At 45.8% G+C, this 24,770-nt stretch overlaps 1 protein-coding gene across 3 annotated transcripts; it reads right to left on the reverse strand.

Moving 5' to 3' along the window:
• Window positions 1-3,972: 3,972 nt before the first annotated feature.
• PRKAB1 (protein kinase AMP-activated non-catalytic subunit beta 1) lies at window positions 3,973-15,797 on the reverse strand. 3 transcript variants are annotated; one of them, XM_040250790.1, is made up of 8 exons: window positions 14,318-14,442; window positions 13,906-14,084; window positions 10,299-10,462; window positions 9,374-9,467; window positions 8,976-9,090; window positions 7,009-7,142; window positions 5,514-5,582; window positions 3,973-5,293 (listed from the first exon to the last, which is right to left on the reverse strand). In XM_040250790.1, exons 2-8 carry the CDS (start codon window positions 14,062-14,064, stop codon window positions 5,216-5,218), a joined length of 813 nt encoding a protein of 270 aa, XP_040106724.1. In that variant the 5' UTR covers window positions 14,065-14,084; window positions 14,318-14,442; the 3' UTR covers window positions 3,973-5,215. The 3 variants fall into 3 exon arrangements, with proteins under 3 accessions (XP_040106724.1, XP_040106723.1, XP_040106722.1); XM_040250789.1 differs by having other exon boundaries at window positions 13,906-14,150; window positions 14,318-14,441; XM_040250788.1 differs by having other exon boundaries at window positions 13,906-15,797.
• Between the last annotated feature and the right edge of the window lie 8,973 nt (window positions 15,798-24,770).

Here is a 24,770-nt window from a genome sequence, read left to right on the forward strand (position 1 = left end):
AGCCTCTGACCTCAGCCATGTATGGAATCACTTTGATGTTCTGGGTTTTGCAACTTGTCCCTTGGCATCTTGGAGGTTTCCTAATTGAGCTCATGGTGCTGGTACTTTTTTTCTGACCCCCTGACTTCTTTCCTGTTTGTGGCCATAACCCATTCATGTTGTAAAAGGCTTTGTGGCTCCCAGTGTGAAATGAAAGGAGCCCTAGGGATCACCTAATGTCTGTCCAACTCCTATTTTTCAGGAGAGGAAATTGGGTTAAGAGAGGTCATATGATCACCCAAGGTCACACAGTTAGTCAGGCACTGAACTGGATCAACACCCCTATTCTCAGTCCAGTGTCCACACTCCGGGAGGGGACGGTGGAGGAAGGGCCGACTCCAAGGTGAAGCCAGGCTTCGACCTGGTCTTGGAGCAATCATCTACACCTTTAAGTGGAACCAGAGGGAAGGAAAAGACCTTGCCTGGATCCCTTGATCTTTGGTTTCAGTATGTCGACATATGGCTGGTTCTATTTACCTTGAAATACCACTTAACACATTATGCATTTAAAGACTTTACCCTTGGCTCTGTAACTTCCTTTGTATATACATTTCCGGTGGGAGAAATATATCTTCATTCAAAAGCAACTGGAGTTACGCTTTAACCATGTAACCAGTCGTCACCCCTAACAGAGAACGTGTTACCTGGGTCACAGGACACCTCACTGTGGCTTTGCTCCTGTGATTTGGATAAAGCAGGGTCTCCTGTTCCATCTCCATTAAACAGTCTCCATTACTTTTAGCTTCTTGGGTGTAAAAACTTTCATCTGGGTCTGTGGGCAGTCTTCTGGACCACCGCGGGGCTTCCTTTTGTGTTGCTTTTTAAAGAAAATGGAATATTTTAGACAAGCAGCTCTGGGGAATGCTGACACCCACTTCCCACTGTTTGCAGTTTTGCCTACATTCCCCCACCTGAACAGTCAATTCCTCTGGGGGTCCCCTGGGGTTGCAGGTTGAGTCTTACTGGGTTTACGGGCTCTGAATTAGTTTTTCCGTTGGATTTTCAGCTTGGTGTCTTCTGAACTTTGTGATTAGAGCTGATTTGTGGGCTAGATTTTTCAACATGATGTTTCCTTCTGCAGCCTGGGGCTGACGGCTCCCTCTGACCTCTAACTCAGGGTAGCAACCAGATGCTCTAACCCTTCTTATGGAAAAGGCGGTGCTTTTCTGGGCCAACTCAGGCAGTGAGCTTCCTTTCCAGGTGTGAGTGTCGAACCCCGATCCTGGAGGCCTAGGGCCGGGTCCTGCCTCCCGCCACCCACTTTCCCCCATCACCACCAACAGCTCACCAACACAGCAACAGCTTCCTCAGTTCCGGTGCTTCAGCATGTCCATGCTATAGCTGTTAAGCTTAGCTATGTATTTCCAATTATATTTCAATGATATGTGATCCATAAAAATAAATCAAAATGGATCAAAGACCCAAATGTAAGCCATTTGATACCATAAAACTAGAAGACAACAGAGGTGAAACACTCTGACATAAATCATAGCAATATTTCCTTAGGTCAGTCTTCCAAGGCAAAATAAATAAAAGCAAATATAGACAAATGGGACCGAACTAAACTTAAGCTTTTTGCCCAGCAAAGGAAACCATCAACAAAACAAAAAGACAACTGGCAGAATGGGAGAAAATATTTGCAAATGACATAACGAATGAGTTAATTTCCAAAATATACAAACAGCCCATACAACCCAATATCAAAAAAAGAAACAACCTAGTCAAAAAACAGGCAGATGACTTGAAGAGATTTTTTTTCAAAGATGACATATGCAAAGATGCTCAACATGGCTAATTATCAGAGAAATGCAAATCCAAACCATAATGAGGCATCACCTCGCACAAGTCAGAAGGGCCATCATCAGTAAAAATAACACACGCTCCAGAGGGTGGGCGGAAACGGGAACCTTCCAACGCTGCTGATGGGAATGTAAACTGGTACAGCCAGTACGGAGAACAGTATGGGGTTCATTAAAAAAAAAAAATTAAGCTACCACATGATCCAGCAATTCCACTCCTGGGTATATATCCAGAAAAAGACAAAAACACTAATTAGAAAAGATACACATACCCATGTTCATAGTAGCACTATTTAAAATAGCCACGACATGGAAGCAACCCAAGTGTCCACCAATAGATGACTGACTTAAGACGAGTGTGTGTGTCTGTCTGTGTCTGTGTCTGTGTGTCTGTGTGTGTGTCTATCTCCAGTGGAATATACTAAAACAAAAACAAATGAAATAGTCATTTGCAGCAACAGGGATGGGAGATTCTTATGCTTAGTGAAATAAGTCAGAAACACAAGTACTATAGGCTCTGTGGAATCTAAAAATAATGCAAATGAATGTACAGACAAAACAGAAAACAGACTCAGACCCAGAAAACAAAATTATGATCACCAAAGAAGAAAGGGAGCAGACAAACTAGGGGTATAGGATTAACAGATACAAACTGCTATACATAAAATAGATAAGCAACAGGTATTTACTGCATAGGATGGGGAATTATACCCAGTATCTTATAATAATATCCAATAAAATACAATCCACAAGAATACTGAAAATATATTGTAGACCTGAAACACAACACTGGAAAAGCAACGGTGTGTCCGTGCTCAGTCATGCCCAACTCTTTGTGACCCTATGGTGACCCTATGGACTGTAACTAGCCAGGCTCCTCTGTCCATGAGATTGTCCAGGCAAGAATACCGGAGTGGATTGCCTTTTCCTATTCCAGGGGATCTTCCCGACCCAGGGATCGAACCCAAATCTCTTGTGTCTCCTGTATTGGCAGGAGGATTCTTTACTGCTGAGCCACTTGGGAAGCCTATAAAATCAACGATACTTAAATGGGGCTTCCCTGATAGCTCAGTTGGTAAAGAATCCATCTGCAATGCAGGAGATCCTGGTTTGATTCCTGGGTCAGGAAGATCTGCTGGAGAAGGTATAGGCTACCCATTCCAGAATTCTTGGGCTTCCCTTGTGGCTCAGCTGGTGAAGAATCTGCCCACAATACGGGAAGACCTGGGTTCAATCCCTGGATTGGGAACATCCCCTGGAGAAGGGAAAGGCTACCCGCTGCAGTATTCTGGCCTGGAGAATTCAATGGACTGTATAGACCATGAGGTCAGAGAGTCAGACACAGCTGAATGACTTTCACTTTCAATAATTTTAAAAAAAATTCAGTTTTGGAAAGAGGATTTTTGCATTATTTCCTCAGTCTACTTATATAACCCCTCCAGTCCCTAAATCTGGGGTTCCCACATCACTTGGATATTCAGGGTGAGATGGCTAATTACCCAGGTAGGGATGTTTTGTAAGCTACTGTCCACTTCCAGTGACCAGATGACCTCGGGGGTTCCCTTATCTCCTAAATTTACTTCCATGTTTCCTGATGGCTGGGAAGAAAAGGCTTATTAGAGACACTGTAACCTTCCATCTTTTTGGGAGAAGGGACAGAGGCCCTTTTAGCTGGTGAGAATAGCTGACTCCAGAACATCCTGTGGTCTTCCCAGCAGAGGGTCATGATCCCAGGCTCCCCTGTGGTGCTTGTTAATGAGCAAGTCCTCTGACCAGGGGATGCTGCCAACTTGGGCAAGCCAGGGACTTTCACTACTGCCTCTACTCAGCTCCCGCTGTGAGCAGCTCCAAGGGGCTCAAAATATTTTATAGCCTCTTAATTGCCTTCTAATCTGTGTGCAGAACAGGTGGGTGAGAGAAAGGCCCCCAGCCCTGCAGACAGCCAAGCTGCCCTGTCCTCTCATCCCAGAATGCCAAAAGGACGGTACCATTTTCAACATGTGCCAGGGCGGGAAAAAGACTGAACAGTGCTGCACTGAACAGACCTCAGGGAGAGCCATTTGATACCATAAGACTAGCAGACGCAGTCTCCCCCAGATGACCGTGTGAAACCAGCGCTTCCCCCACGTGCGTGTCCATCATCCTCACAGAGCTTTACTGCAACCTGTACCTCAGGGGACAGTTAGTCAGTGTTTTGAAAACAGTAACAAAGAAGAGCACAAACACTGGACACCGGGGAGCTGGTTCCTCCATCTCCCAGCAGGAACCCAGGGCAGGATGACAGCTTCTGCTGACCCGGGGACAGGAACCTCGGGAACAGGCACATCTCCGGCTGTGTGGAGAGGTTCACTTTGGTCCAAAGGATGTCTTCCTGATACAAATTCAGAAGGCGGCCACAATTTCTAACTTCCTTCCAGAATAAGCACCACCAGTTGCTGCAGCCTTCTTTGCTGAGTAGGGACCAGAGGTCCCAAGCAAGGTGGCTGGAGTAGGGCAGGGCGCCTCTCCACAATCTGCTGGGTGGCAGGGCCACCTCGTTACAGTTCTCCAAAAAAGCCGACACCCTTCTGGCTAGCAGTGGTCAGTCTGCAGGACCACCCAGCTTAAAGGAGGAATCCGGCCACGGTTTTCCGAGTCTGTTCTGAGAGCAGATTATTGCTGAGCACAGGTCACATGATTGAGTCTAGTTGGGGTGATTTAAAAATTGCCCTAAGGCTGTATAGTCAGCCACTGCTGGTTTAAAAAAACAAAAACCACTTGATGTACATAAGCGTAAGAAACAACTGTAAAACTTCATCTGGAAATCAGACAAGCTCTAATTTCTACAGAAATCACACCTTCCCGCAGCAGGGAGCGGAGGACGACCTGTTGCTTGATTTCAGGGGATAGGCAGGACCAGCACCCACTCGCTGGCGGGTCTGCAGGCAGGCCTCGGCAGGGACGCGTCAACATCAGCACACCAATGATGAGAGTCTGTGTAGCCTTGGGACCCGCTCCCCAGATTTTCACTAGCACAGCTCTCATTGGCTAGTGTTCATTTTTGGCTTAATAAAAATCTCCATGTTCATGGGATTTAAATTTAGGCCTGCACCATCCTTCACACTGCAGGGTGGGGGCTACAGGCCGTCCTACTCCACCCTCGGCCTCGAGGAGCCCCGGGGCTCACAGCCACCAGGTGCTGAGGGCGCTGTTACAGACCAAGGCGCTCCAGGAGCTGCTGTGTCTGGAACAAACCCTCAGGTGGGTGTAGGGCGGGTATGAAATGCCTTACTGAGTGTGAAATGGGGAGTTTACAGTCCGTTCCGTCTAGCGAAGAGCATGCATGCGTGGAGCCTGGAGGTGCACGCTGCGCCTGGGCCCCGGCAGCTCCCACCTCTTCATATGGGTTTGTATAACAAGGTGGTGACGTATTTTTTCTTGTACCGGTGGGTCGCACTGAGCACCATCACTCCATCCTGAGGAAGAGGGTGGAAATCATCAAGGGCAGGGCTAAGTCAGGATGCACAGATTTTAGGCAACATGAGAATCATCAAGAGGGCGGCATAAACACAAGTCCCTGGGCCTGGGCCTGGAAGCTGCCCTCCAGGTAAGGACTTCAGGCTGTTTCAGCACTGGGGTGGGGAGGTTGCCTGAGGGCAAGAAACACGGCTCAGAGAGTAACAAACAGGGCCTTACCTTGATGGAGAGTGCATAGAGGTGGTTCAGCATGACGTGGTTGGGCTCAGGGAGCAAAGCTGGATCACACTGCGGGGGAACAAAAGCAGACGTGTATGCTTAGGATCTAGAAATCACGAAGATTCTCCCGTGTTTCATGGGACTGGATTTCAAAGGAAAGGAGGCAGGCTCTCAGGCCCCTTTCTTCCTAAGTCAGGCAGTGAAAGGGCTTGTCCATGATCACAGGGGAGGTGAAGGGTCGTGCCTGGTGACTAAGCGGAGCTCTTGGGCTGTCTGCTGGGCACACCAACGTGCGTCTCCGATCAGGCTTCATCTTGGTCTCTAGAGCGTGGGCCATGGCTCTGCCCTCTTATTGGAGGAGCAGAAAGAAAACTGCACTGCAGGTGCTTTTAAAGAAAGCTGGGAAAAAAAAAAACACAAAAAACTATGCTCCAGGCTCCTGAGCACTGGATGGCAAGTCTCTGAGACTCAGATGGTGAGCCTAAAGAAAGCACTGGATGACTGGGGGCGGGGAAGAGGCAGTATTGCTTCACACAAGCTCATGTATTAGACCCAAAATGTTGCCACATCTTCCTATTTTTAAAGAGAAGTCAGAATCCAGGGTATTTGCAGTGTACACTCCCCAGTTTTATAAATGCTAAAGCACTTGACAAAAGCTGGCTCAGCTATCAGGAATGTGCACGGGGCTGCTCTCCACACAGGGGAGGGTTGGGACCTGGTGCCCAGGGAAAATTAACCCCCCGGGGAACACACGACTGCTGCAGCAGATGCTGGCACATGTGGGCCTCCAGCCCTGCACCTCAGCACACGTTCACCCACCTGTGTGTGGCGCCCAGAACAGCAGCATGATTACCTTATCACCTAGCAGGCGTGTGTGTTTTAGGTGATGGCTTGGACCAAGGGGAAGAACATCTAGATCCCCAAGAATTATGGCTCAGTCCAGAGCTGGGGGAACCGGGCAGTTCAGGTTAAACGGGATGGAAAGTTAAGGTGCTCTTAACTTTAACAAAGTGCTCTTCAGGATCCAGGGGAAGGCACGCTTCTTTTCAGCAGTAACATCAATTACCAGGGGCAATGTGCATTACCCACAGACCCCAAATTTTGATCCAGAAGCAATGATGCTTCTGAAGGCAATTCAATGATTAAAATGAGATTCTAAAACTTGAGGGCTGGAGGAAGAATTCTATCATCAAGTAGCTTACTGAGAAGAGGAGGTTACATATTTTGTCATGAAATTAAAAAGGAATGGGGCTCAGGCTGGATGGGGGTGGAACACAAGAGGAAGAGCTCAAAAAGGCAGCATGGGACGGGGAGGCGGCGTCTGCTCTGGGGGCACCTTGCGAGCAGCCCTTTCCCGTATCAGAGGTATACCCGGCAGAAGCACTGATGGGTGACACTGACCACTTTCACCAGCTGCTTTGCCAGAGGTGGCCTGAGGGGAGCAGCGGAACGTAACCACGGAGGACGGTCTGGGAAATGTTTGGATAATACTCACGGAAATGCCCGTGTCCTTGTTTAGGATGACTTGGAGGAGATGTGGTGGGAGGATGGGAGGCGCTTTAAACCGCTCCTCTGGTTTCGAGACGTAGGGCTCCTGATGGTAGGGTCCCGGCGGGGAACTGGACAACTCTGGGGGAAGATGGCCGTAGGACACTTACTTGAGAAACTGGAGTTCTGGGTCAGAGCCACAGGAAGTTGTTTGCAGTGACCCGATCGACAGCCACACAGGCTAACACTTCCTCCTTGCTGCAGGCAGGGCCAGCAAACACCTCAGAGAAGCTCAAGGCTTCTAGTGAGGCTTACATGGTTAGGCCCAAGTTAGGAGCACTGCCAGCCAGAATAAAAACAAAAACAGGCAACCTGTTGACACAGGGGCAAGGGCATATTTCAAAACTAAAACAAGAAGTTGAAAACCTGACCTCTAAAGGCTCTCTGCTTCTACGGCTCTCAGGTTCTTTTCAAACTCATGCTCGAGTATATCACTTACACAGATATATTAAGCTTCTAGCAGTGTGGCACTGTGAAAACTCAGAAGCCGCTCACTTAGTGATCTCTGGCCAGCTTGCAGGCACTGAGCTGTGATCCAAAGGACACTGGGGACGCATGTGGCCGCCTGAGACTCATGCTGTCCACGTGAAGCTGAGATGGCCTGGCTCCGCCAACTCCTTTCTCGTCACTTTGCAGGGGACAGACTCCCTTCACACAACCTGGGCTCACCACAGCAGGAAACAAAGGCACCGAGGGCAGGAAACCGAGCCACTGGGAACTAATATGTATTTTGAGGAAGGGAGTGTCTGAGTATGAGAAGAGCATGGGGAGTCTGAAGCTGGTTTACCAGCTTGCTTTCCGCAGGTGACCTCTGCTACAGAACCTTGACTAAAAGCTTCTGTATATGTGGCCTAAAATTTCACTTATCAGCAAGTAAAGGTATCTGGGCATTCCCCCAATTCCCACTTATCTGAGTAAGAAATGACTTCTCTCAAAGATCAATTAGCTATGGAGAGTGGAAGACTATTTTGTGATGTCTGAGTCCTGTTCAATGACCTTACTTGTCAGCCACGTGGTCCACCTGCTGGTGAGAGTTCCGAGCTGATAAACAGTAAGAGATCCCGGGGCAAACCTCTGGGCCCAGGCAGGTAAGGGAAGACTCAGTCTTCAAACTGAACTGAATCTGTTTCCTTAGACAGTCAGGCCCACTCGTGGGTGATCTCTGCCCCACCTCCCACAGGGGTCCTGGAACTGTGTAAAGCCCTGCCTGAGGGGGCAAAGCATCTGGTGGGGACACTGAACGTGCCAACACGTTGTTCTCCCTGCCTTGCACGTGCTGTTTCCAAGCAGTTTCTTCCTCTGGGTTTGGATGGAAAGCAACTTACTGAATGACTGACGATTGGATGACTCTTGGAAGAAGGGCACGTTATACTAGGACCCTAACCTAGCAGGCTGTGTTGTGCAGCCTGTCTCTTGGTGAGCCTCCTCCTCCGAAGGGATTCTGACAAGGTGCAAATGGAATGTGCAGGTGACAGCCAAGGTCACTGAGGGGTCCATTTATCACCTGGCAGGCTAAAACTCTCTAGGAGCCCCAAGTGGGCAGGCGCCCCCAGTGCTGGCCCCTCACTGACTCAATGCTCCTCTCTGGGACCTTATGGGCCTGGTCCCTGGTACGAGAGCAAACTCTGGTTCCATTTCCAGTGTCTGCTCTCTGTGGCCAAGCAGGCCTACTAAATCCTAGAGATGGAGCCCCCACCCCCTGCCCCCAAATGACTTACTGCTCCCTCGGAGCTAGATTTCAGCAAGCTGACCGAACACAGAGTTAGAAATTAGTTTTGTGGCTCTTTGGGGAGATATTCACATCCACTGATTGGGTGGCTCCCGCTCAAGAGGGAGAGGCAAGGGGAAATAAGCGTAATTCGAAATGACACGGCCCCCACCTGCACACATGTGGTATAAAATAACTGTTCATACCAGACACGTCGGAGCACTTTTGGGAATCCACCATTAAAGCATCAAAGACTTCAAAGTCAGTTTTCTTCACCTGAATGATGTTGTTGACTGTGCCAAGCTGGCTGGTGACTACTGGCTGGGAAGAGACAGACAGGTAGAAATCATAATGCGGAGGGTCTCCAAAGGTATTCTTTAGAGGATTTAGCATTCCTGGTGGGAAGGCTTCATCTCCTGGCACGCCAACCGGCTCATCCAAGTCAAGGATGCCAATAGGCTGACAATGAGCACTGCTATCTAGCTCGGTCACACATGGGGACTTCTACCAGCAGGTCAGAGGGACCTGGCAACTGTCTCTGAGGGTAGGCCCTGGGCTTGAATCATGTGGGCAGCCAGAGGACCCGGGGCGGGAAGAAGAGTACCTCAGAAGGGTCGTGTGTCCACTGACCATCCACAAAGAACTTGTACTGATGCTCTCCTTCCGGCAGATCCAGGATGGCTACAAAGTTATTGTGGCTGCAAGAGAAAAAGGAAGCAGAGGGTGTCAGTAGGGTGAGCTGCACTCTGAGCTGACTTGCAAAACCAGCCATGGAACAAAACAAAGCTTCCACTTAAAATCAAGAGTTCAGCCACAGGAGAAATAAACATTTTTTAACCAACTGAGACAATTCATTACAATGATCTCAATCCAGAAAAGCTACCAGGAAGTAGCAACATAAGAGGTTTCCTGGAAAACTCGCTTTGCCCAAATACCACGAATCTACATTCCTACCATCAAAAACTCAACAAAGAGGAATCTGTTCTCTCGCTATGTGCAAAGTAACACCTGGCAGTCTGGAAGCCAAGGAGGACAGCAACACAAGATAAGCAGCAAGCTGCCGGCCAAGTTTTACCCTTTGTCAGTTTGCCTCCCGCAGGACAGGGGATCAATTTCACAGGATGTACAAAGTTCCCTACAGAAACTTGTGTAACTACCAACAAAAAAAGGTTCCAGGAAAACCTCTCTCATTTGATTGTTTTCTTCCCTTGATGTGTATGACTTATAACTGGGCTGAGTGGCTCCCTCCTACACCAACTGGATTCCTGGAAAAGCAGGCAGTTCCCTGTCAAGAACCAGGCCCAGCCTGGTTCTGTGTGTAACAGAAATACTCATAACCGAGTGATGTTTTCTTCTAAGTGTGTCTTTTGGGTGTGAGATTTTAACCCTGTGAATTATTAAGCATGACTATTTTTCCATTCAGCATCTACTTTAATAAAAACATCCTCTTCTATTCACCCACAGAGATCATTCAGAAACCAGAGGATCCCTGGGTTAAGACAAGTATGTGAACACGTCCACGCAAATACCTTCTTGTGAGGGGAAGTTTACTCCAGTTGTTAAAGGACCCAGACAAGTAAACTTCCTTTCCACCCCCTGTCCATCGAAAAACAGTTGGCCGAGCCTGGGCGGGAGCTTTGTCGTTCACTTCCAGATCGTGCTGCCAGGCCAGGAACTCCTCCTTCTCTGGAGCCTAGAAACAGAGCAGTTTACTCAGGAACAGGAACAGTGAGAGACCGTTACCTTAACACTGACAATTCATTCTGAAGAGGCAGCTGTCACTACCCAGGTTTATATTCTAGCCCATTAACTCACCAGCTGTGCGTCAGTTTTCCCACTTGCAAAATGGAGAGAATAAAAGTAATTCTTAAGGTTGTGAAGGCTGAGATAGTCCATGTAAAATGCTCTGCATAGAGTCAGACCCAGGGTAGGTGCTTCATAATTAATAGCTATTGTTATTGCTGTTATTCAAGGGGTCTACATCAAAACTTGAGAAATTATAAAACTCAGAAGAAGGCAGCAATGAATTTGAGACTAGCTTAATAAATATCATTTTCTTCCCTTAATTAAGCAAGATTTGAAGTATATGAAAATTTATTAGGGACAATGCCAGAGCTTTCAACTTGACAACTGGCAAATCCAGGTGCTGAGTAAGGGAAAAGCTACTCACTGAGTGCCATCCAGGCACCACGGAGAAAAAGGTAAGAAAAGACAAAGACTGACCCTCATTAAATGGTAACTTCTTGTGTGGGCAGTGTTGTGTAACGGAGGTATCCTGGGGTGAGAGAAATAAACACGTTTGACTCTCTGTGAAAGATATGTGGTTTTGGATCTCTTACATTCTTTCCTAGTCAGAAGCCAGAGTAGGATAGGCTGTGACAGACTCTTAAAAGGTCTAGCGCAAGCTTCTAGCACCTTCATTTCAAATATTGACCTGAGCTCATTTAAAAGATACCTGCATTCTTTGAGCTTTAACAAAAGCTACAGATTACCTCTTGAGAAATCTGTATGCAGGTCAGGAAGCAACATGCCAGTTAGAACTGGACATGGAACAACAGACTGGTTCCAAATAGGGAAAGGAGTATGTCAAGGCTGTATATTGTCACCCTGCTTATTTAACTTCTGTGCAGAGTATCCTATCATGAGAAACACTGGACTGGAAGAAACACAAGCTGGAATCAAGATTGTCGGGAGAAATATCAATAACCTCAGATATATAGATGACACCACCCTTATGGCAGAAAGTGAAGAGGAACTAAAAAGCCTCTTGATGAAAGTGAAAGAGGAGAATGAAAAAGTTGGCTTAAAGCTCAACATTCAGAAAACAAAGATCACGGCATCAGGTCCCATCACTTCATGGGAAATAGATGGGGAAACAGTGGAAACAGTGTCAGACTTTATTTTGGGGGGCTCCAAAATCACTGCAGATGGTGGCTGCAGCCATGAAATTAAGATGCTTACTCCTTGGAAGAAAAGTTATGACCAACCTAGACAGCATATTGAAAAGCAGAGACGTTACTTTGCCAACAAAGGTCCGTCTAGTCAAGGCTATGGTTTTTCCAGTGGTCATGTATGGATGTGAGAGTCGGACTGTGAAGAAGGCTGAGCGCCGAAGAATTGATGCTTTTGAACTGTGGTGTTGGAGAAGACCCTTGAGAATCCCTTGGACTGCAAGGAGATCAACCAGTCCATTCTAAAGGAGACCAGCCCTGGGATTTCTTTAGAAGGAATGATGCTAAAGCTGAAACTCCAGTACTTTGGCCACCTCATGCGAAGAGTTGACTCATTGGAAGAGTGATGCTGGGAGGGATTGGGGGCAGGAGGAGAAGGGGACGACAGAGGATGAGATGGCTGGATGGCATCACTGACTTAATGGACATGAATCTGACTGAACTCCGGGAGTTGGTGATGGACAGGGAGGCCTGGCGTGCTGCTATTCATGGGGTCACAAAGAGTCGGACACGACTGAGCGACTGAACTGAACTAACAGATTAAAGAATCACAGACTGGTATTATTTTCCACTGAGGGTGTGATAACTAACCACAGTCAAAACACTGACCTACGGAGAAGGCGATGGCACCCCACTCCAGTACTCTTGCCTGGAAAATCCCATGGACAGAGGAGCTTGGTAGGCTGCCGTCCATGGGGTTGTGAAGAGTTGGACATGACTGAGAGACTTCACTTTCACTTTTCACTTTCATGAATTGGAGAAGGAAATGGCAACCCACTCCAGTGTTCTTGCCTGGAGAATCCCAGGGACAGGGGAGCCTGGTGGGCTGCCGTCTATGGGGTCACACAGAGTCAGACATGACTGAAGCGACTTAGCAGAGAGTACAGTTAAAAAGAATCCATGACTTTAAATATTTCTTGTAAAGAGTTTTAATGTGGCAAAAGAACAGATACTTCTTAAAGAAAGTAGTTTAATAGTTTGATTCTTATGACGTCTTAAACAGCCACCTTTGGGCCAAAATTATTTCCTGGGGAAGAGATATCAAACTGTTGGAAAAAGGATTTCAAAGTTCACTTTGCACACAACCTCAGGAATGCGGCAAACTCGGAAGCAAGTTGAAATGACAGGCTGGAGGGTGAAGGAAAAGCAGACTCTTCATAGTTAGCCCAAAGCTAAGATTCAGGTGAGGAAATAAGATAATGACACGGTCACCCATTCCAGCATCTGAGGAAACACGAGCACAACCGGAATGGCCTGCCAGTTAGCCTAATGGACAGTGATTATCAGCAGGCAACCAGAAACTAACAGGACCTTGGGGGAGGAGCGGTACTTGTCATCTTCCCTTAACTGACTGTCCCTTAAGCATTTAGTTCATTTCTTTAGGCTATACCACATACATATCAGCTGCCAGAATCACTGAGTATTCTTGGACTGGGCTCTGCCCCTAGAAACAGACCACATGAGGTGGTTAGCAGGAGAGCAGCTAGAGCTAAATCGAGAATTATCTTCAGTTTATCATGAGTTAAAGCAGACTGCAGCAGGACATCTAAGTTTGGCCTGTAAAAATGTTTGCTTTGGCCTGTTTAAAATATTAAGTCATATATAAACAAAAGGAGAGAGAAGCTGAGTAGCAGCTGGCTGCCTCCTTTAAACTGATGTTTCACTTACTTACTGACCTCCAGAAGTCAAATTACTCTTCTGTGCCTGCTCTCAAGGGTGAACCACAAATTTTCCGCATAACTAAAGACCTCTGGGCAGCTACAGTCAGCTATTCAACTCTTATGTTTATTTTACACGTGTTCTCCAAAACGGAAAAGAAACTGTAAAACTACAACAAAAGGCTCCGTCAACCTACTTAAAAGTGGTGGAAGATTCCTGAGAGCTGTGAAATTAATTATACCTAAGAGAAAAGCAGAGACGGGCTCAATTACTGCTAGTGCCACGATCTTAATTAATCAAAAATTTGAGCCTGTCTCAGCGCTGCCTTTTCCTTAATGATGTTAAACGAAGTGAATTCCTTCCCCCTCGGGGAGACTTTCTCACATCGGTAATTAGACACAAGTTACTGAGCTAAGAGGGCTCTTCCACTTCTTAATTAGAAGGAATAGGGCGCGGGGTGGGGGTGTGGGATCTAGTAGATTTCAACAACAGTTAAGGGGAATCAGATTGTCCCACTGGCCATTACCTTGATTTCCTCAGGGTGAAAGAGGTCGGCGTCTTCGGGACTGTCCATCAGGATCTTGGGCCTGTCTCCATCCTTGGAGCCCCCGGAGCTGTCCCTTCGGGGTGTCTTGTGGCCGCCTTGCCGGTCCAGCGCAGCGCGCTCGCTGCTCGTGTTGCCCATGGCGAGGGTCTACGGGGACACTGGGACGCCAAAGGGGCCTCACTCCAGGGGAGGGACAAGGGACACCCAGGATCTCCACCAGGACCCTAGGGAAAAGTCAGATCACTAGGTACCAGAGCCCGCAGGCTAAGGTTCGGGGTCGGGATCCTGACTGAGCCGGGACGGCAAGATTGAAGAGTTCTCGCAAAGGCGCTTCACCTGCTCAGACAGCCGGCGATGTGAACCCACCTACAAAAGATAACCCGACACTCACCACACAACTCTCCAACCTCTTAGAAACTTCCGCTTCCGGCACTTGCGCAAAGGGACCCGACCCACAGAGTTGGGGGTGGCTGAGGCTGGAGAAGCCCGCGAGGCCAACTCGACCTCACTTCCGCTTCCGGTCCAGGTCCGCGCGCTGGCAAGCTCCCTAGACGGTCCCGCGGGCTTCGGAGAGCGCAGTCGCAGTCGGCCGCTCAGGCCAGCGCGGGACGAAGCTGCTGAAGGCCGGCAGGGGGCGCAGAAGCGCGCAGGTCATCTGGGCTTCGGTCCCGCGCTGGCATGAGTGACAGTGTTACCTTGGTTATCTTTGCTCACTTCCAGTTGATTCTACACTTTACAGCCAAAGGGATCGTCCTAAAGAGCAAATCTAATTAAAAGACTCCTTAAAGCCCTTTAATGCGCTAGCTCTCATGCCTTTGAGTGCCTTAGAATCATGTGGAGTGCCTGTTCAAAATGCATATTCACATGGCCCTAATCTCAAATTATGATTCGGAAGCTCTGGCGTGGGGTCTGCATTTTAATAAGCACTCTAGGTGATTCTGATGCAGATAGTCTTGTAGGTGTTTGAGAAAACGCCAGACCGTTCAGCTCCCTGGAAAATTTTCACGTTTTTCAACTCCCAGTAGCTTGAGAGTTGTAAAATCCTGGAATTATTAGTGTATTTTCAAAACATTGAGTGCACAGCCTTTTGACAGGTAATTCTGCAAGCTATTTTAAAATCACTTTGAACATCATTCTGCATAAAATGCATTTATTTATTAATGTTTGTCTTTTATTATGGCCGGTGCTTCAGCAAGAAGAGTGTACATATGTGGGACTAAAATATTCTAATCTTCTCACTTGTTAGTCACTGTTAGGATTTATGGTGGTGGTGGTGGTAGATTGTTTGTGTATGTTGTATTGTTTTTGCATGTGAGTATCTCAAAATGCTTTGCATTTTCTGGGCCTGAGCATGCACTTTGTCCACTGAACATGTAGTACCTACATAGTGCCGGACATTGTATGAAGTTAAATGGGAGACACAAATGACTAAGATATGGAGAATTTGGCAGTATCTAAAAAAACAAACGGAATTCCTTGGTGGTCCAGTGGTTAAGAATGCGCCTTGCAATGTGCAGGAGACTAGGGTTCACTCCCTGGGTCTGAGAACTAAGATCCCACATGCCATGGAGCAACTATTAAACTTGCTCACCTTGGAGCCTGTGCACCACAACTAGAGAGTCGTTTGCCACAACAAAAGGATCCTGCCAGTCACAAGGAAGATCCTGTGTGCCACAAGGAAGATCCTGTGTGCCACAACTAAGACCTGATGCAATCAAATAAATAATAATAAAAATAAATAAAATATGTACCTTCATTTTGGTACACAATTTTACTTCTAGGAAATGTCTACAGAAAAACACATGTTAAGATTATATGCAAGCAAGTTCATCTGAAGCATTCTTTCTAATGCTATAAAACATTAATTCCAAGATCCCCATTTTATTTTACATTTTAATCTCTATAAAACGTGTCTTACAGTCAGTGGAATCTTCGATTTGATGAAATAAGGAAATGTGGCTTTGCCACTAGGAGCTGCCACCTGGTTTCCTCTTTTGCGAAATGAGGAATAAAAACAACACCTTATCTTATAGGTTTGCCTTGTGGATTAACTGAGAACATGCAGGAAAAGTGCTTTGCAGAGCACCTGACTCTTAGTAACCAACCGGTAAACATTAGCACTTTTATTAGTATCACTATGCTTGCAAATGGAAAGTTCTGGGAAGATTTACAACATGTTGTTAATACTGGTCCCTCTTGGGAGAGAACTTGGATTGGAAACATAAGCAGACAAAAATGGGATTTTCACTTTTTAGATTACTGTTTGAAAATGCTTCTACTGTAAGGATGTACTACTTCTGTAATTTAAAAACATTTTTTAGGGACTTCCCTGATGGTTCAGTGGCTAAAACTCCGTGCTCCCAATGCAGGGGGCCTGGGTTCAATCCCTGGTCAGGGAACTAAATCTCGCATGCTGCAACTAAGAGTTTACATGTCACAACTAAAGATCCTAAGTGCTGCAACTAAGATGTGGCAGAGCAAAAATTAAATTAATAAATAAAAAAAATATTAAAAAACAAAAGTGGAAACTTTTAATAAATCTAAATATACATCAATATAAGAACTTATAGGAACTTATCCTACAGATACACTCATACACCTGCAAAATGATGAACAAAGTCATCCATTGCAATATTTGAATATTTGCAAGAGAAAAATACTGGACACAGCCTATGTGTCCACCAGTAGAAAACTGGTTAAATAAATCATGACATATCTATGTAATGGCAAGTTATGCAGCCTTAAAAATGAGAAAATGCTACATGTTGACATGGATAGATATCCAAGGTATATCCATCAATAAGAAGGAAAAACAACTAAGGTGCAGAACAGGGCATCAAAATATGTAACATTTAAGAGGGGAGGGAGAAAAAATACACACATATATTTGCCAGTAAAAGTACAGGAAATCTGAAGAATATATATGAATATATATGGGAAACTGACACTATTGTTTGCTTCTGAGGAAGGCAACTGGGCTTCTGGGAGACTTTTCACTTTATTCCATTTTATACTTTTTGAATTTAGTGCCAGGTGGATGTTAACTATTAAGAGCCCCACCCTCTTTCCTCATATTCCTTCTAGGAAAATTCATCTGACTCAAGCCATGACTGCAAGATGATAACCTTACAAGGTCTCCTGGGCAGGGGCATGTATTTAGTAACTATGGAAACTTCCAGTCCAATCCCTTGACTATTGGCCATTTGGGGTCTGAGATTTTGGACTCAGTGAACTAGGTGGTATGGAGTTTAGAGCTTGAAGAGATCTGGGGGAGAAAAGCATCTTTTGTTATGGACTGAATGCTGGTGTTCCCCCCAAATTCATGACCCCTCTGTGACTGTGTTGGGAGACAGGCTCTTTAGGAAGTGATTAAGATTAGGGAGGTCATAAAGGTAGGGCCCTGATCTGATATAATTAGTGTCCTTAAAAGGAGTGGGAAGGATGCCAGTTCACACACACACACACCCCTCCCCCGCCTTCCCTTCTCTCCACCCACACTCAGGAAAGACTGTGCGACAATGAAGCAGCCATCTGCAAACCAGGAGGAGAGCTTCTCAGCAGAAACCAAACCCTGATGGAACTTTGTTCTTGGACTTTCCAGCCTCCAGAACTACGGAAAAATAAATTTCTGTTGTTTCAGCCACCCAGTTTGTGATACTTTTTTGTGGCAGTCTGAGCTGACTGAGACGGACTACGATGTGCGTGAACCATTGGGACAGAATTATAAGCTTGCTTTTAGTTGGCCTCCTTGGAATCTACTAGGCTTTCTGAAATTCATCTAGGCAATGTAAATAACACTGACAGTGTTTGGCAGATGTGTCCATCTTTTCTTACTAGGCATCCCTGTATTCTCTCCCCACTGAGATGCAACTGTCATTGTGACAGAGAGACAGTCATTGGCAGAGAAGTAAATGGAGCTCAGTATCCAGTCCACGGATATTTATGGAGAACCAAAATGTGCTTGGTTTTGTTTTCGGTTCTGGAATAAAGAATAAGATGACTGACAATGTTTCTCTCTTTGCAAAGCTGAATGGCCCCTGGTGGCAGGCAGATTTATAAACAGGCAAACAAGCCAGATAATTTCAGAGTGACTGCTACTATGAAGGAGACAAAATGGAATAATGTGAGAGGAGGACAGGGTACTACTTTAAATGAGATGGTCAAGGAGGACCTCCCTGAGGAAGTGACAGTTGAAAGCTCAATGACAGGAAAATGTCAGATGGGAGAAGAGTTTGGGAGGACCATTTCAAGGAGAGGAAAAATGCAAGTGCAAAGGCCCTGGAGTAAGTATGAGCTTTACCTGCTACCAAAATATAGAGGCAACCTTGTGGCTCAGCTGGTAAAGAATCTGCCTGCAATGCAGGAGACCTGAGTTCGATCCCTGGGTTGGGAAGATCCCCTGGAAAAAGGCCACCCACTCCAGTATTCTGACTTGGAGAATTCCGTGGACTGTATAGTCCATGGGGTTGCAAAAAGTCAGACACGACTGAGCATTTGGCATGTACTGGCGGACAGGAGGAAAAGCTTGATCCTTTTGACCTTCATTGGTCACAGTGAACATTCTGGGTATTATTCCAGGTATTTCATGGGAGAGTTTATGTTTCGGAGTAATGTTATCTGAGTCATGTGATGATGGATATACATTTTACAATATCATAGAATTTTTTGAGGACTGGCTAAATCTAAGAAGTCAGCCCATTATAAAAAAAGATTTCTAAATTTCAGGAGTCAAAACTCCCCTGGAAGAGACCTTACTTGGCAAATAGCCTCTTTTTGTGACTTGTGGGGCTTCTGGCAAGTTCTACTGCTTGACCTGGGTGGTAATTATTAAAGCATTTGCCTTATAATAATTCACTAAGCCACACATTTCTTTTGTGTGGTTTCCTCTATCTTTGTTTTACTCTCAATGAAAATAATTTCTTTTTTTCTTTTTTAAGAAAAAACTTCAGGACTTCCCTGGTGGCTCAGTGACAAAGATTCCACTAAACAATGCAGAAGACAGAGTTTGATCCCAGGAGTATCCCACTTGCAGCAGAGAAGCTGGGCCCGTGGGCAACAGCTACTGCGCCCACGTGTTCTAGAACCCGGGAGTCGCAGCTACTGCGCCCACGTGCTCTAGAACCTGGGAGTCGCAGCTACTGCACCCACGTGCTCTAGAACCTGGGAGTTGCAGCTGCTGCGCCCATGTGCTCCAGCTCCTGAAACACATGCACCCTAGGGCCCGTGCTCCACAACAGAAGTCGGCAAGGACAGGCCTGCGCACCGCAGCTGGAGAGAGAAGCCTCCTCTTCCAGCAATTAGAGAAAAGCCCGCACAGCAGCGAAGACTCAGAACAGCCAAAAATAAATAAATATTACATTTTTTAAAAAAAGAAAAAGCTTCAGTCACAGAGTAAACTGGGGCCTAGAGAGGAGAAGTGGCTGGCTTGAGGTAACACATTTTTCTTAATAAAGTTGGTCCTGAATTAATTCTATGCTCTTTCAAGAAGATGTGAAGGAGTAAAGAGAAGGAGTCCACCTTTCCCACTTCCCAACAGGATGACTGACAAACTAAGGCAGTTTTCAGGCGATGATTCAATGGGGAATGAAAAAAATAAAAAGACACCTATATCCTCATCTCTTTAAAATGTGAGCTAGGGGATCAGCGTTTGATAATCCCTCTGCAATGTGGGAGACTTAGGTTTGATCCCTGGGTTGGGAAGATCCCCTGGAGAAGGGAAAGGCTACCCACTCCAGTATTCTGGCCTGGAGGATTCCATGGACTGTACAGTCCATGGGGTCGCAAAGAGTCGGACATGACTGAGCGACTTTGACTTTCACTAACTACAGCTGAAGATCACTATACCCCACGGACACGCATCCTCCTGTGTATGCCCAAAGTCTCCTACGCCGAGCATGTGACTGTGTCTGAGAGCCTTCTGGAACATTCCTGGCCCATACAGGGGGGAAGGCCAGAGAGTGGACAGTGTGTGAGCAGTCCTCAGCCAGTGACAGAAAGGAGTTGGTAGATAGATACCCCAGTTCCCTTGCTCCTTGGGTGGGACAAACCAAAGATGTATTCTATACAGTGTGTCAGAGGCCCCCAGTGGAGCTGAATCCTAGATGCTGACAGCAGTGACTTGATCATTAGCTGTATATCTGCTGGTTTTCTTCCTTTCTTTATCACTTCTTAGGGTCATCTCCCAAATAAATACTTGGAATCACCTTCCAAATAAACTACCCACACAAAAATCCTAGTTTGACCTCTTCGGTTATTGCTGAGGAGGTGAAATGGCGTGCCAAGAGATACAAGACGTCAATGGTTGCCATCATTGTAAGGACCCCGTGTCCTGGTTTCTGGTCCAGGGCATTGTGACCCGTGTCCTGGTTTCTGGTCCAGGGCATTGTGACAGTTCACTCTTCATGAGCTGACATACCTTGCGTGTGTGCTACGTCACTTCAGTCACGTGCAACTCTTTGCAACCGTATGGACTGTAGCCCCCCAGGCTCCTCTGTCTGTGGGATTTTCCAGGCAAGAACACTGGAGAGAGTTGCCATTTCCTCCTCCAAGGGATCTTCCCAACCCAGGGATGGAACCCACCTCTCTTATGTCCCCTGCATTGGCAGGTAGGTTCTTTACTGCTACTGTGGATGCTTAGAAAAACAAAACTGGGGACTTCCTTGGTGGTCCAGTGACTAAGACTCCACACTCCCAATGCAGGGACCCAGGTTTGATCCCTGGTTGGGGAACTAGATCCCACATGCTGCAGCTAAAGAGTTCACATGCCACGGTGAAGATCAAAGATCCTGTGTGCTGCAGCTAACACCCAGGACATCCACATAAATAAGTGAATAAATTAATATTTTTTAAAATTGGATAGCATCATTCATAATAGTCAGAAGGTGGAAATAATGCAAATTTCCATCAAGTAATGAATAAATAAAAACATTGTGGTATATCTATGGAACGGAGTATTATTCAGCCACTGAAAGGAATGAAGTACTGATATACCCAACACAGATGAACCCTGAAAACATCATGCTAAGTGCAGGAAGTCAGAGAAAAAAGACTCCATATTGTATGATTCCATTGGTAGGAAATGTCCAGAATAGACAAATCCATTAAAGAAGAAGGCAGATTGGTGGTTTCCAGGAGCTGGATGGTAGAGGGAATGGGGGAGTGACTGCTTTATATGCACGGTGTTTTCCTTTGGGGTTTTGAAAACATTTTGGAACTCGGTGTAGATGGGCTGCATGACATTGAAAATGTTCTAAATGCCACTGAATTGTATGCTTTAAAATGGGTAATTTTATGTTATGTGATTTTCACCTCAATTGAAAAATAACTGCTAGGATTGGTCCTAGGACAAATGGTAGAGGTGTACAGTTTATCCTTTTAACTATCTTGCAGGATAACACCTCCATCCCAGGCTCTACTGCTGTGCCTCAGAACTTGGGTGGCTTAGTACAGCAGATCCTAATCATGACACTCATTCTAGGTAACATCTAGGCCTACAGCTTTCTAACTTCATTAATTAATTTATTAGTAACTACTTATGGCACAACTCGGAGAAGGTGATGGCACCCCACTCCAGTACTCTTGCCTGGAAAATCCCATGGGCAGAGGAGCCTGGTAGGCTGCAGTCCATGGGGTTGCTAAGAGTCAGATACGACTGAGTGACTTCACTTTCACTTTTCATTTTCATGCACTGGAGAAGGAAATGGCAACCCACTCCAGTGATCTTGCCTGGAGAATCCCAGGGACGGGGGAGCCTAATGGGCTGCCATCTATGGGGTCACACAGAGTCGGACACGACTGAAGCGTGTCCAGCAGCAGCACCAGCATGGCACAACTACTATCTGCCAGTCACTGGGGTAGATGCTGGTGATAAAGTGATTGACCAAACCAGACCCAGGCTCCATGCTCACAGAGCTTATGATCCAGTAGGGAAGAGAAACATTAATCAAACAATCATCCAGTCGTTGTCTGTGACAAATGCTAGGAAGGATAACTGTGATCTAGTGAGAGGGATGTGACCGAGCCAGGAGGTCAAGGAAGGCTTCCTGGAGGAAGTGACAATTAGGTCATGATTTGAACACTGTAGGTGTTAGTAGTGAAAACTGTCTATTAAACCCTATTACGTGCCTGTCATTGTGCTTGCTATTTCAACTCATAACTCCCAAAAGTCCTTTGAAGTATCTACTACTGTTATCACTTGTATTTTATAAAGAAACTGAAGCTCAGAGAGGTCAAGTGGCTTACTTAAGGTCACAGAGCAAGGAAACCGTGGAACCAGTGGTTTACTCAGACGTGGGCAACCAGACCAATATAAAAATTTAGGCCTCATGGATAGGCCAGTGGGTAACAGATCACCTTAGGTGGACCAATGGCTCAGGATACTCAAAATTTTAAATATAAAGCTGAAATGGTCATTCGGTGAAGGAGATCAAACTAGATGCTTTTCTGTTTCTGTTTTATTCTTCGACTTCTGATAACACTGGGCCCATATTTCTTACTGTTACCAAACTCATCAACATGTGGAAGTTGGAGGCTATGAAATGCTTGATATAACACACTAAATCAAGAAGGTGCATCACTTATTAGTAAGGAGAACACCAAGGGCAGTGATCATGAGCGCAATACCTCCGGCAACTCCTAGGTGGCGATAAAGAGGAGCGAGGCATGCTACCAGTCTTCCCAGAAAACTGCATGTCTGTATTTTTAAGTATGAATGAACATGATAAAAATTTCTAGTACAAGAGGTCTTGAATAAAAAAAACCAAAAGTCCCCCTCACACTTTCCCTTAAATCCCTCCTTTTTTCTTCTCAAAATTAACGGGTTGAAGGTTTTTTTAAAATCTACTTTTAGGAGGCTTTTATTTTAACTGCAATTTTTTTTCCAGAAAAGATATTTGCTTATATCACTCTCCATTAAAACAAATGACGCACTTGGAACTTTCTCCCCTTAGTGTATCCTTCCATGTCAGCACATACTGAGCTCCCTCACTTTGGGCTGCAGGATCCGTAACAGTAATAGTTAACATTTGCAGAGTGCTTACTCTATACCTGGCAGTGTCCTAAGCACTGTCCTTGTTTTAACCCATTTAATCGTCACAAAATCCTAAGAGATACATTCTATTATCATCATCCCCACTTTACATATGAGGAAACTAAGACACAAGTGGATAAGTAACCTGCCCAACATCACAGAGCCAGTGGGCCAGAATTTAGATGCAGGAAATTTGACTCCCAAGTCTACACTCTTAATGACCATGCTGAACTACCATAGCATAAATATATCATAATTGATTTTATCTTTATTTTCTGAAGGCTCTTTAAAAAATTATAATTTTTTCCAAATTGTGCTAAAATATATTGTTGTAAAATGTACCTGGGATCTTGGCTTTATTCATGTTTGATGAGGCCAACAGATCAGGAGAGGAATGCCATGGAAAAGATAGCTTGTTACTCTCAGTTCCCAAGAGGAAGGGGTGGGAGGTGTGCTATGCCACACACAGCCAAGACAGGGAACCCTGAGGGTGGCCACAGGCAGAGAGGGTGAGGGGAAAGCATGTGCAGAAAGTCCTTATTGAGATTTCTCAGAGAAGGAATGGGTGAGGTAAGGTAAGCTGCTGAGCAGGTCTAGGATTGGACACTTGGAATAATTTTGGTGGGCTCTGGCCTATAGGGCTGGTCCCTATTTGTACTTGGCCCTGGGATGGTCAGGGCAAAGGAATTTTGCCTCCTGGAGTGTAAAAGCCAGAGAAAAGAAGTAGTTCAGAATGTGGGCTTTGGAGCTGCTGGTTTAATATGCAAGTCATTTAGGCATTTAGTCACTTGCCTAAATGACTTGTATATTCTAGGCAAGTCATTTACCATCACTAGCAATTAGTTGGGAGGGGAAGTGTCTCCCTGGTCTCTGGCCCCAAGATGTCATAAAATGTACACAATTAAAAATGATTAATACATATTCAGAAATAAAACCTACCATTTAGACCGTTTTGATGATGGCGATCTAGTCGCTAAGTCATATCCGACTCTTGCGACCCCAAGGACTGTATAGCCTTTCAGGCTCCTCTGTCCGTGGGATTCTCCAGGCAAGAATACTGGAGTGGGTTGCCATTCCCTTCTCCATTAAACCTGTGCTGCTGCTGCTGCTAAGTTGCTTCAGTCGTGTCCTACTCTGTGGGACACCATAGACGGCAGCCCACCAGGCTCCCCCGTCCCTGGGATTCTCCAGGCAAGAACACTGGAGTGGGTTGCCATTTCCTTCTCCATTAAACCATTTAAGTGGCATTAAATACATTCACGTTGTGCAATCATCACAACCATCCATCTCCAGAACTCTTTTCGTCTTGCAAAATAAACTCTGTACCTGTAAACTCCCTGTTCCCTCTTTCCTGAAGCCCCTGGCAACTACTATTCTACTTTCTGTCTGTATGAATTTGACTACTTAAGTACCTCCATATGAGTGGAATCACAATAGTTATCCTTTGTGACCAGTTTATTTCACTTAAACATAATGTCTTCAAGGTTCATCCATGTTGTAGTATGTGCCAGAATTTCCTTTCTTTTTGAGGCTGAATAATATTCCATTAGGTGTATACTTATTAGGTGTATGCTTATTTAACTTATATGCAGAGTACATCATGAGAAACGCTGGGCTGGATGAAGCACAAGCTGGAATCAAGATTGCTGGGAGAAATATCAATAACCTCAGATATGCAGATGACACCACACTTATGGCAGAAAGTGAAGAGGAACTAAAAAGCCTCTTGATGAAAGTGAAAGAGGAGAGTGAAAAAGTTGGCTTAAAGCTCAACATTCAGAAAATGAAGATCATGGCATCAGGTCCCATCACTTCA

The sequence above is a fragment of the Oryx dammah genome, unplaced genomic scaffold (genome assembly GCF_014754425.2).
Source record: "Oryx dammah isolate SB20612 unplaced genomic scaffold, SCBI_Odam_1.1 HiC_scaffold_12, whole genome shotgun sequence".
Lineage (NCBI taxonomy): Eukaryota > Metazoa > Chordata > Mammalia > Artiodactyla > Bovidae > Oryx > Oryx dammah.

Excerpts from the sequence above, each read along its gene's own strand:
- PRKAB1 (XM_040250788.1), bottom strand. The coding sequence starts at position 14,064 with ATGGGCAACACGAGCAGCGAGCGCGCTGCGCTGGACCGGCAAGGCGGC. Across the intron at positions 10,463-13,905 it reads TTCACCCTGAGGAAATCAAG|GCTCCAGAGAAGGAGGAGTT; the intron begins GTAATGGCCAGT and ends CTCTGTTTCTAG. Across the intron at positions 5,294-5,513 it reads TCTATGCACTCTCCATCAAG|GATGGAGTGATGGTGCTCAG; the intron begins GTAAGGCCCTGT and ends CCTCTTCCTCAG.